The 12624-nt window shown below is 40.3% G+C and overlaps 1 protein-coding gene across 5 annotated transcripts in view; it reads right to left on the reverse strand.

Annotated features, from left to right (window-relative positions):
• ARHGEF3 (Rho guanine nucleotide exchange factor 3) overlaps window positions 1-12624 on the reverse strand; it is a 274023-nt gene that overhangs the window by 17449 nt on the left and 243950 nt on the right. For all 5 annotated transcript variants that reach the window (XM_037040715.1, XM_037040716.1, XM_037040717.1 and 2 more), the window contains 4 exons: window positions 7746-7916; window positions 4955-5017; window positions 3234-3330; window positions 2999-3075 (listed from right to left, as the gene is read on the reverse strand). In XM_037040715.1, the coding sequence (XP_036896610.1) occupies window positions 2999-3075; window positions 3234-3330; window positions 4955-5017; window positions 7746-7916 (408 nt within the window). The remainder of the gene's footprint in view (window positions 1-2998; window positions 3076-3233; window positions 3331-4954; window positions 5018-7745; window positions 7917-12624) is intronic.

Raw genomic sequence — 12624 nt, forward strand, 5'->3', positions numbered from 1 at the left:
CTATCTGTGATCCTGCCAGCCCTGCTGCCATGGCAACCAAATCCACCTCTGGTCCTGTGTTCACACCTAACAAAGTGCTCATTTCCTAGGCATGACCTGAAAGGCTATTGGCTCAGCCCACTGATTAGAGAAGACCACAGGTGATCTATAATTAAATAAGAAATGAAGAATATACACATCTTGCTTCGCAACTACATACATGTGTACTTATATGAAATGAGAGAGGCAACAGATAGCACAGTGGTTAAGAAGAAAGATCCGGGAACCAGGGAGAATCATGTTCAAAGCCTAGCTCTGACAGTTATTAGTAAGGTGATCTTTCTGAGCCTCAGTTTCTCCACTTATAAAATGCACATGTCTTCCTTTCCTCTAATGAAATAAGGCAGATAAAAAGTGTAGCATGAGCTTGGCTCCTGGTTAAGAATCAGTAAGTACTAGCTATTACTACTACCTATCCCTAGAATATTTTTATTGGAGAAATTGTGGTTTAGAGAAGCAAAACTACTTGCTCAGCTGGAGACAAAACCGGTTTGAAGAGTGTTCTCTCCACAACCTACCCCCAAAGCTCTGAACTCACCATCTCTTTAAATAGACTATCAAGAAAGAATTTATGAGGGAAACTCTCACTTTTTCTTTAGAAATTCTTTCTATCTCCCTAACATTGTGAAAAGTGACAGAACAAATCTATACGCTTCCATGTACCCTGCCTCTCTCTTTAGAATTAAAAATTTAATCAGAACCCAAATTAACACGAGAACTTGCTGCCCTGAAGAGCTTATAAATTATTTTATTACTGAAAAAAAACGTTAGCACAAAGATAAGTCACTTGGGAAGTTGTTTCTTTATGACAGGGGAGGCTTATGAGAGCAGGCTGACCCATCAGGGAGAGGGATCCTTAGTAACCGGGGTGATTTCTTGAAAAAAGAAAATCACCACTCTGTTTAAGGTCTTCAAAGTAAAAGTCATTGATTCATTCTAAGGTCGAAAGGACTGGGCAGGGCTAACCCAACTGGGAGGCTCACTTGTTTAAAAGATTTGTTTTCACTTTTTTCTACTTTTTCCTTTAGGGGGAAATAAATCAATTTTTCAAGGGTCAAATGGGCTCTGACTTTTTTCATTCAAAGCCCACTAAGATGTTTATTTTGTTCTGTTAAAAAGACCAGAACTCAAACAGATGTACCCGTTGGTTTACAGTTCCCACCCACACAAACACATCTGCAGTTAAAAGAGGGAAAACATTTAATAGCTCGTCAGGCCTGATAAATAAGGACTGTTTCTCATGGGGTCTGGTAACAATGGGCCAGTTGTTTAATTTTAGGCTGCTCCTCAAGCTGCAAGTCCCTATTTGATGTCTGAAGGGTCCAGATAGCAATGAGGCAGCACGGTCTCCCTTCCTTTGGGTATGTACAGAACAGGACTGCAAAAGCTACCCCCCAGATCAAACCGATTTTCTAGTAAAAGCAACAAACATTTCATTCAGGATAAAGTTAATAGAAAGGCAAATGACTACAGCTTTGCTTCTGGTACACACTGACAATTTGTATACTGGTGTCTAAGGAAACCATACTGCCATCTGATCAGAAACAGGGCAGTCACCATGCTAATTGTGGAGTGCGGCCTCACTGTCCCCTTGGCTCCCATCAAAGCAGTCCACAGACTCAGAAGTCTAAGCACAGTGAGGCACACCCTCTCTTCTCATTACACCTTCTCTGTCTCCAGCTGTATTACTCTTTAGAAAAATTTCTTTGTGGGCTAAAGAAGTTAAAACATCTACCACGGCTTATAATAAAATGAAAGTCAAAAATATAAGATGAATGACCGCTCCTGAATTATTAAAGCACATTTGCTAAATTATTCATTTTACATCATTACTTGCCTTTCAGAAACCCTTGGCATATTTCAGCCTCAGTGCTAAAATTGACTCCTGAACTAAAGCTAGCTAAGTCATGAAACCTTCAAAGTTCTGAAGAAAAGCAGTAATTGAGAAGCATAAGTTAATCCAAGGGATCACTGTCAAAACTTAGGAATTACTGGGTTTTAGGAAGGTTAAAATACAAGTAAAAATGGAACTGGATAAGGAGAACTCATATGGTGAATAGAATTTATAACCTTCACAACACTCTCTAACAACGGAATGACTACAATACTTGCTGTTGGGGCACTATCTGCCTATTTTTCTAGACCACTGTGTGGGTCCGAAGGATGAGAGACCTAATCCTGCCTGGAAAAAGTCATCAAAATAATCCGTTTTTGTTACCTGCATCATAACCAATGGAAAACACCTGGAACTGGGGTGGAACACTCAAGGACTCACAGAAGGAGACAGAAGCATACCACAGGAGTGATGGGGACTGTGGCAAAATAGAGAGTATATGCCTGGCCTACAATAAATCAGACAAGTGAACAACCACCTATGTGCCCAATAAAACACAAATTCATCCCAGGACCATAAATTTAGGTCATAGCTGATTTCTTTAATTAGGAAAGAAAAAGAGTTATGAACTGGGATGAATACTCAGCATAGTACTCAGCAGAGACTTCAGGTATCCTCGGAAATTACTCAGGCTCAGATATATGTTAAACATGAACAACATTTACTTATCACTTTGTTTATGAAACTACACTTGACCATGAAAGTGTTTTGATAGCCTGATAAAAGCTTTTGCATGATGATGGACAGGAATATGTCCCTACATTTTTACTAGGATAGAGTTGGTAATAATTCTATTAGTAATAGGCCTGAATTGAACATTAACTAATCTTACTTTCTTTTATTGCAAAAAGGCATGTTATCTTTAAATGCAGTAAATTTGTAATAAAAAATTTTTCCCATGCTTTAAGATATAAAGCTTTAACTATAATGATAAATTTTACTAGGGATTTGCTTTTTTTCTAGTGTGAAACCAGTGTGTGCTAATAACAAAAAGTCTAGCTAAAATGAAACTCCATATAAAATATTTATATTTATCTTCCATCAAGACCAGAGAACTTTTCTTACCCAGCCCACGAGGATAGGACCAACGTGTTCAGTTGAGCCATCAGGCTTACGGACCTCTCGAAGCTGACTAAGGAGCTCTGGCAAACAAAGAGAACAAGTATTTTGTTAGGCATTTAAATATGAACAAGGCTGGAAGTAGATTCTGGGTTACTCACATTATTATATAATCATGACTTGTATAAGACAACTCAATTAAGGCTACAAGTCAAAACTCATTCTGGGAACAAAATTATACCTTCATGTAGAGGAATTAGAGAGTCCAGTGTTCCAAAAATTTGATTCAACTCCTGTTCTGTCATTATGGAGAGTTTCAGCATGGGGTCATGATAGGCCTGCAGAGGAACCACAGAGATGGCAACAAACATTTAAATCAGAGGAAGTACATTGTTCATGTAAATAGCTTCTGAGAGGCCCTACAGAATTATGAAACAGTTGGCTCTCCCCACCAACTTCTCTAATAATGCTGCAGAAACAGCAGATGGGCGTGGGGTGTGGCTGGAGCAGATGGGAATCCAGCGCGGTCTGGGCTTTTCGTGGTTTTGATAAACCAAACTAGATTTTTACAGAGCTTTACAAAGTACATCATACATCTAGGAAAGGGCACACATCCTAAGTATAGAGCAGATTTGATTTGTATGTTTTAAAAATTAACTGTATTACCATCTCTTATTAAGGACAAACAATAAGAATATACAATTATTCCCAGGGCACTGTAATAGATTACAAAGGCTCAATGGCATAGTCCCTGCCTTCAAGGAGATTTATAAAGTTAATTGGAAAGTAAGAAAAACGCATGGAAATTTAAATACGTTTAAGAAATAGTTCAAGATTAAAAATATAAGATGTCACATGGCAGCAAAACTCTATCAAATCATAACTGTTCTAGAGGGTCAGAGAATGAAAGCTGGAGTGGACAAGGGAAATTTTAAAGGCGAACTGCTTGGCCTAGAGAAGGAGGCAGTAAATATTGTTGAAGAATAAACTGAGATTTGAGCTCATTCCTAGAGGATGAGTAGATGTGGATGGCTGAAAGAAAAGGGAAGGGTTTCCAGAAGGTAGGACTACCATAAGCAAAAGAATGGCAGTGAAACATCCTAATGGCACTTGAGTTTGGGCAATCTTGATGCAGAAAGGAGCTGCACCTGTGAAGAGCAAACTATCTACTAGAGTTCGATGTTCTCCCTGTCTTCCTCTTCTTCCCACCCTGTCTAAAACTCAGTTTCTTGGCCATGTCTCAGGAATGTTACAGATGGGACTTCATATGAGCAGAAAGTTGGGCTAAGGAACACTTAAAATAAGGGAGGTATCTTTCCACTCCTGTGATTCTTTGAGGAAGCTGTGATATCAGGTGAAGGAATCTAGATTTTAGCCTCCCTGAGGGGTGCAGGGGGAACGGGTCACTGGAAGCTTCTGAGGAAGGTTTGCTGTCAACACCGTACAGGACACAAAGGCATGGGTTTCATCCACATTCCCACACACAACATGATTAAAAACCATATTGCCATATAAAAGACCCTAACTCACACGACAGTATGCAACTGACTCACTTAACCATTTTATCCACTTTTGAGATTCAAATGACTTTATTTCTAAGACACAGTTCCAGTTTCAGACCACCCACACATTCTCTCTGGTGGATAAGGAGGCCAGGCCCATGGAGCTTCTAGGACACCAAAACACACGTAAAGCCAGACCTCCATAGACGTTTTCTGATTAAACTGCAGTATTCTTTGAGGTGCATCAGAAACATGCAGAGGAGAAGCCCTAACAGTGCCAGGTTCGGAAGCCTTCTTGTTTTGAGCCATTTTCCCCACTGCTTGGGTTGTGCAGGTTCTTCTCAATTTTGGATTACCTTAGTCATAAAGGGTGCTCATAAACCACAGTCTTGGAATTATGAAATTACCCAGAGGGAAAAAAATATGAGGGGACTGAAATGACCACTGGATTTAAATTTACCTTTTTTGCCAACTTCAAGTCCTCTATCAAGTCTGCTTCTCCTTGGGAAAGCTCAAAGATTGCCTATAAGAAAAGAGAAAACACATCCACTGAAATCTTTCATTTATAAGAACAAACAGCACTGGTTCCAGTCTCAAAGCTCCCAATCTATTTACTTCTCAAGTATTTTTTAAAAATTCTTAAAAAGTTAAGTTAATCTGCAGCAAATGCATCTAGTGGCTAAAAGCTCTGAAGAAAAGATTTTGCAAAACTTCTGTACAATGTGCTTATCTGTTTGTGGGATAAAGAGGCACCACATATGTTTCCAATTCAAGTCATCTTTCATGTTGTAGGACTTTGATGCAGCCAACCAAGAGGGAACTATTTTAGGTAAAATAATTACAGTTTGAGCCACAGATACGAGTTTTTTGTGAGTGACAATCATGATAAATGATTCGGGGTCTGTTCTCAGTGATGGACATGGCAGCATTATTAATTGGGCCATCATAATTGGTCTTCCTTCTACTCAACAAGAGGTGAATCTGGACAGAAAGTTCTAGTCCCATCAGCCACTTGTGCTAAGGCTAGGATTATAGGAAGAATCTATTATTTTACCACTCTAAATATCTGGTGAAGTTAACTCACTCTAAACTACTTCTTAGCCCTACACTGTACAATAAATAAAATTATAGAAATTAGCTACCTGCAAGAGCATGTAAAGAGACCATTTCTAATTTGGCTCTATTAGGCTATCATAATTTAAGAGCTATGGTGTGCAGAACACTCACTTTCCTCTGGGAATCTAAACTGTTGGCAAAGGTTACATTATCAAAAGACTACATATTTGTGGTGCTAGTTAAGGGACTACTACAATTTCTTCAGACTACAGGGAAGAAGTAAGCAGGATGGAGAATACCCTCCATTCTTGGGGATGGTGGAGTGCAGGGCAAGTGTGCTCTCCAACAAAGCTGGTGGAGGCAGAACGCTCACTGGGGGCCAGTACATGGTGTAGGATCCTCCTGAGGCCCAGTAAAGCCTCCACACCATGCCCTCCTGATACTCTGTTCTGTTTAACCTTTTATTTAGAAAAAATTACAGACTCACATGAGAAGTTATGAAAACAGTACAGAGGGGTCCTATACATGGATTACTCAGCTTTTCCTAATGGCGGCATCTTACATAACTATAGAGCATTATCAAAACCAGCAAGTGGATTGGCGCAATATAATTAACTAGCCTTTATTTGGACCTTCTTTAGATGTCCTTATACATCTGTTTCACTAGAGCTCATGTACACAGGCCTGACTGCCTGGCTGACCAGATGTGACCCCCAGAAGAGGAAAATTGCAGAACCCCACACTGGGATAGGCCACAGTCAGTTACCTGCAGTGGGACAATGAGGTGTCACCATGAAGACCACGGGCTTTGGATTAAGACAGGGCCTGAGGTCAAAAGCTAGCTTTGTTATTTTCTAGCTGGGTGACCTTGTGCTTACTGTGCCTTGTTAATGTCCTCATCTGCAGAATTGATCCTTCCCTCCTTCCTTCCCACTATTAGACTGCGCAAGAAATATATGCACACTCTTAACATTTGGGAAATGTTAAGAGTGTGCATATAAAACTATTAAAACACAGAAAAGCATAAGGAGAAAAAATTTAAATGCCCATAATACCATCTTGTTAACCATTATTAAGATTTTCCCATATTTCCTCATAGACTATTTTTGGTGCAAACAATTGCTTCATTTATTCATTTTTAATAGATAACACATTGACATGGTTCAAAATGTAAAGTGCCCCAATTCATACTTGGTGAAAACCTTCCCTCTCATCTCCTCCTTCCAGCCACACAGTTCCCCTCTGAGGAGGCAACAATGGTATCAGTTCCTGTGTGTCCTTCCAGAAATGTTTTAATGTTTTACAAGCAAATATATACATATACACCCACATTTATTTTCCTTCTTCTTTTACAGAAATGGTAGCATGCTTGACACCCTGTGTTGTGTCCTGCTTTATCCACTTAGCCATTCATACACATCAGTGCTTTTTTGTGCCTTTTTTACACCTACACAATATTCTATGTATGGCATTATTATTAACAGTCCCTGATAATAGATGTTCAGGCTCTTGCTGGCACTATTATAAATTACTGTGATGAATAATCTTACATTTACATCTTTTCATTTGTGGATAAGTGTGCTATGTAGACAATTCCTAGAGAAGAACTGCTGAGTCATAACCTAGAAAGCTTTCAAGTACTCCCTTTTCCAATGTCAAGTTCTCCACAGAAATATATGTTTCCAAGGATTTCACTACATGATGCGCATTTGAAGTGCTTAGTACAGCCTGGCATGTGACAAACTCTCTATAAAGGGTAATATCACCACAGCCATTTAGGGATGTTGATACAGAAAACTTGTAGAGAATGAAATTAACTGCATTCCCTGGAAAAGTTTTCCGCAAAATGGAATCAATCAAAGTTTCATTAACGGAATATTTAAAAATATTCTAGAAGTTGTGTCAAAATACAACGAAATGATTATGATCATTTTTGTAAACTCCAGGATCCTAAATAGACTGTCCCCAATTCATCTTCTTTGTAAATTCAGATTTTCACCTCCGTTGCTTTTTTAAAGCAGGGGCCACACTCATCCAGCTGAATGCTGGTGTCTCAGTTCCTTAAAAGCTCTGGCCCCACATTTGTCCTCCTTCTACAAATGCCATGGAAAATTGATTTGGAGACTCTGTGTAGACCCCAGGTCGCCTGCAGTGCTCCTGCCTCCAGGAGCCAACGCCGTGGGCCCCAAGCCTACCTCCTGACGTTTGATTTCCTTGGCCGTGAGCATCTGATTGACGCACACATCGAAGGTCTCACTCCACAGCTTGCTGTCTCGCCGCTTGGTGCTTGAAGGGGCGGCATTTCTGGACCAGGGGCGGGGGCCAAGGATGTCAGGGCGGCTCTCGCTACGGAAGCTAATGGAACGCTGAACAATAAGAAAAACAAACTGTTACAGGCACAGCAACAGGACTGGGTGGATCATTTGAGCAGCTTTCTTTCCCTAACAGGACATAAATCAGAAATCTGCAAGAAAGACAGGACAATACTGCAAGGCCTTTTGGGAAGGAGGGCATTGTCTTGAGCCTACATGCCAAGGAAAGTTGGGCAAGGGGCTGCTTTCACATAGGTGCTGGGAGTGTCCTGGGTAAAGCACAAGAACACACACAAAGGCAGCTCTGACATGCAATGGGCTCTACTGTTTTCCATTAAACATTCCCACTTCTCAGAAGAATGACAATTAACGGTAGTGGATGTCCTTTATAAAATTCTGACTAGTACTCCTACTCCCCCTCTTTCTATGAACAGAACCCCACTATCCTTGTGTGTCCTGTTTCAGTTTAGTTGGGCTCCCCAGACCTAACCAATCAGAGCACTCCTCCACCCTGTTTCTGGCAGAGGCATGTGATTCCCTGAAATTTTTTACATGAACTATGGAAGCAGTGAAAGACTCTATTCTTTTGGGATTGTGAACTCAAGAGTTAATATAAGCAGAAGTTTCTTGCAGCAACTCTCTTTGATCACAAAGAAGAATCTGTCTGATAAAGGAGAGAATAAAGGGACACACAGAATGGAGGATGGAGAGAGACAGCAATGGAGTGAGGGAGGGAACATCCTTCACCAACACAATTAGAGTTCCTGGACCCCACCATGCTTGAAGCCAGTCAGAGCCTCTCTTAGACTAACGAGCTAATACATTCCCCTTTTTGTGTACAATCATTTCAGCTGAGGTTCTATCAACTTGAAAAGTACCAAGTATTATATACACTAAATACCAAGTAAATAATGCATGTCCCTGAGTGATTTTCATATTTTCCAAAGAGGTCCCCGTAGATTTTCAGATGGTCTAACTACCCAAAGGGCACCCTTGTGGCTGACAGATGCTACCACAATGCTATCCTTTTTTAAAAAATTTTCTTTATGTATTTTATTGGTTATGCCATTATAGTTGTCCCCTTTCCCCACTTCATTCCCCTCCACCCTGCACACCCCCTTCCTGCCCACATTCCCTCCTTTAGTTCATGTCCATGTGTCATACTTATAAGTTCTTTAGCTTCTACATTTCTCATACTATTCTTACTCTCCCCTGTCTGTTTTCTACCTACCATGTATGCTACTTATTCTCTGTACCTTTTCCCCTTTTCCTCCCACTCCCCTGTTGCTAACCCTCCATGTGATCTCCATTTCTGTGGCTCTGCTCCTGTTTTAGCTGTCCACTTAGCTTGCTTTTGTTTTTAGGTTCAATTGTTAATACCTGTGAGTTTGTTGTCATTTTACAAATGTTCATATTTTTTATCTTCTTTTTCTTAGATGAGTTCTTTTAACATTTCTTATAAGGGCGTGGTGATGATGAACTCCTTGAATTTGACCTTATCTGGGAAGCACTTTATCTGCCCTTCCATTCTAAATGAAAGCTTTGTTGGATAGAGCATTCTTGGGTGTAGGTCCGTACTATTCATGACTTGGAATACTTTCTAGCCCCTTCTTGCTTTCAAGGTCTCTTTTGAGAAATCAGCTGATAGTCTGATGGGAACTCCTTTGTAGGTGACTGTCCCCTTATCTCTTGCTGTTTCTAGGATTCTCACCTTCATTTTAATCTTGGGTAATGTAATTCTGAGGTGCCTTGGTGTGTTCCTCCTTGGGTCCAACTTCTTTGGGACTCTCTGAGCTTCCTGGAAGTCTATTTCCTTCACCAGATTGAGGAAGTTCTCCTTTATTATTTGTTCAAATAACTTTTCCACTTGTTGCTCTTCCTCTTCCCCTTCTGATACCCCTATGATTCAGATGTTGGAACATTTAAAGATGTCCTGGAGGTTCCTAAGCCTCTCCTCTTTTTTTTTGAATTCTTGTTTCTTCATTCTCTTCTGTTTGATTGTTTCTTTCTTCCTTCCTTCTGGTCTACTCCATTGATTTGAGTCCCAGTTTCCTTCCCATCACTATTGGTTTCCTGTACATATTCCTTTATTTCACTTAGCGTAGCCTTCATTTTTTCATCTAATTTGTGACCAAAATCAACCAATTCTGTGAGCATCCTGATCACCAGTATTTTGAACTGTGAATCTGATAGGTTGGCTATCTCTTGGTTGCTTAGAAGTATTGGCTCCGGAGCTTTGATTTGTTCTTCTGTTTAAGCCATACTTTTTTGGTTAGGTCGTACCTGTTATGTATGAGGGGCGGAGCCTTGGGTATTCACCAGGGCAGGGCAACTCAGTTGCTGGTTTGACATGCTGTATGTGAGTGTGGGGTCAGAGAGGGAACAATGGCACTTGTTCCACTCTCTCTCTGATTTCAGTCACCTCTGACACTTCCCACAAGCAAATTGGGCCCTTCTGGTGCTGGTTCCTGGGTGGGTGGGCTTGTGTACATTTTAGAACCCTATGGGTCTCTCCAACAAATTCTCCTGTGAGGCTAGAAGTCTCTCCAGGCACCTTTTCAATCAGTGCTTTTAGGCTTTATTTTCCTGTGCTGGAGCCCTGGGTTGCGCAGTCCGTCTTGCTGCCCATTTTTGCATAGTTTATCTGTGTGCGAATGTGTGAGCGTGGTCAGCCCAAAGCTGCCTGCAGTCCTGGGTTTGGCAGCCACCAACTTTTCCTGCTGAGACCCCTCTCTGCCAGCCACCAACTCCGCCTCTCTTACCGGTCTGGTTGAATGGTTGTCAGACTTCCATACAGTTCAATTTTCTGTCTGTTCTGGTTGTGTTTTTCTTTCTAAATCATTATTGTCCTTAATTTTGGTTGCGCGAGGAGGTACAGTATTTCCACCTACGCCTCCATCTTGGCAGGAAGTTCTTATGTTGCTGCCAACTAAGAGGTCCCGCCTCCAAGCAGTGCCACCTGACCTTGTGTGCCAGAGGGCAGCCTTCACAGTGCTTTCTCTTGAGAAATATAAATGGTCAAGGAAAAAGTTATGTGCATCATATTCAGCCTTCAGTCTAGAAGATTTCAACATACTTAACTGGAAACTTGGCTAAAGCAATGAGGTGCTGCTGTGCTCAAAAACCACATTCTTATTTAGCAAGTACTCATTGCTATGGCTGTGGCCACATATGTGTGGTTTTTGGTGTCAAGTTCCAACTTTGCAGTTTGGTACATAATATCTCTTATAATCTGACCACAGTATATATATATTTTGGAACACCTCCTGCCACTCACCCTTTCTCTAGCCCTACTAGGCTATCTGCCATTCCCTAAATGCATCACACATTGCCATGTGCTGTGCTTTTTCTTTCTGAATAGGTTCATTTCCTACCTGGTTAACTCCTAACTGTCCTCAGGATATAACTCAAACACCTCTTCTAGGAGTCTTTACCGATGTTCTCTCATCATCTTTTACAGCAATTTGGATATATTGCTAATATAGTAACAATCACATTTTATTATACTTAGTGAGTATAGGAACTATAAACTTCCTGAGTATAGGAACTGGTTTTCCATGTGACATATGTGCCATCATTGCTAAGAAATTATGAGGTAGCCAAGGTGTAACAATACATTTACAAAAGTAAATTTTAAAAGGACTATTAACATAAGGGCATTGTTAAATAAGTTATAATTCATCTGTTTTATAGAATATTATTTAACCATTATGACAATTCTGAGATAATTTTAACAGCTAAAAATCCCTTCTTTGTAAAATCAACCTTAAAAATCTGTATATGAACACTTTATAAAAAAATGCACAAGAACAACAATATAAAGGGAATGCCACAAAATTCTGTTGTTTTGCCTGATTACATTACTGGTAATTTTTGTTCCAGTTTATAAATTTTTATAATTCAAGAAAAATGAGTAAGTGAAAAATGTAAAAAGAAAATTCGAAGGGGCATCAAAGAATTACCGATAGGAAGCAAGCTCTGTTTGCAAGCAGCAACACAGTTCCGGAGGCTGGCACAGGTGTCCATGAGCTCCTGGGCTCGTTAATGAGCTCATGATTGCAGGGCCAGCCCTGGGCTGGTCAAGAAAGTACTTGCTCCAAGTACACAGTTCAGTAATGGTATCTTACGAATCCTTGTGATCTCTTGAAAATAGACCCTTATAAAACAGGGACCAGACTAATGCTTGCAGATCCCCAGCACTCAGAATCAATTAGCCACAGGCACGGAAAGGTCAAAACAAGCAAAGTGAGTCATCAAATAACTCACTCATGTCAGTTAGTGGTTCTGACGCCAGACTGGGAGGAGAGGGAAGTTGAAGAGCAGAAAGAGAGGAACACACAAAAAAGAAGATTCAAAATGAAAGACATTTTCCACTTTCACTTGAGAGAATCAACGGCCCACCTGTTAGTTTCAGTGCCTGACCGACTTCAAACTTCCCCCTCCCCACCACCAGTTTGAAAGTAATTTATGTTAACTTTAAATTTTCATAGATTATAAAAGTATACAAAAGCAAGCACAAATCCCTTCATTTTTTTACAAGTCCAGTTTCCAGAAGTAAATGCTATTAAGCTTGTTCTGGATCTTGCCAAACCTTTTCTATACATTTGCTAACATTTGCAGAAAACAGAATGTTTTCTCTTTAGCAAGTACTCATTGCTATGGCTGTGGCCACATATTCATTCAAAAACATCTTTCCATGCTACTATAAGGCTCACTCTTGAAAAAATAACATATACTGAAACCTTTATAATCTTGTTAACCA

The sequence above is a fragment of the Sturnira hondurensis genome, unplaced genomic scaffold (assembly GCF_014824575.4).
Source record: "Sturnira hondurensis isolate 20B ecotype Veracruz unplaced genomic scaffold, ASM1482457v3 Scaffold0002840, whole genome shotgun sequence".
NCBI lineage: Eukaryota > Metazoa > Chordata > Mammalia > Chiroptera > Phyllostomidae > Sturnira > Sturnira hondurensis.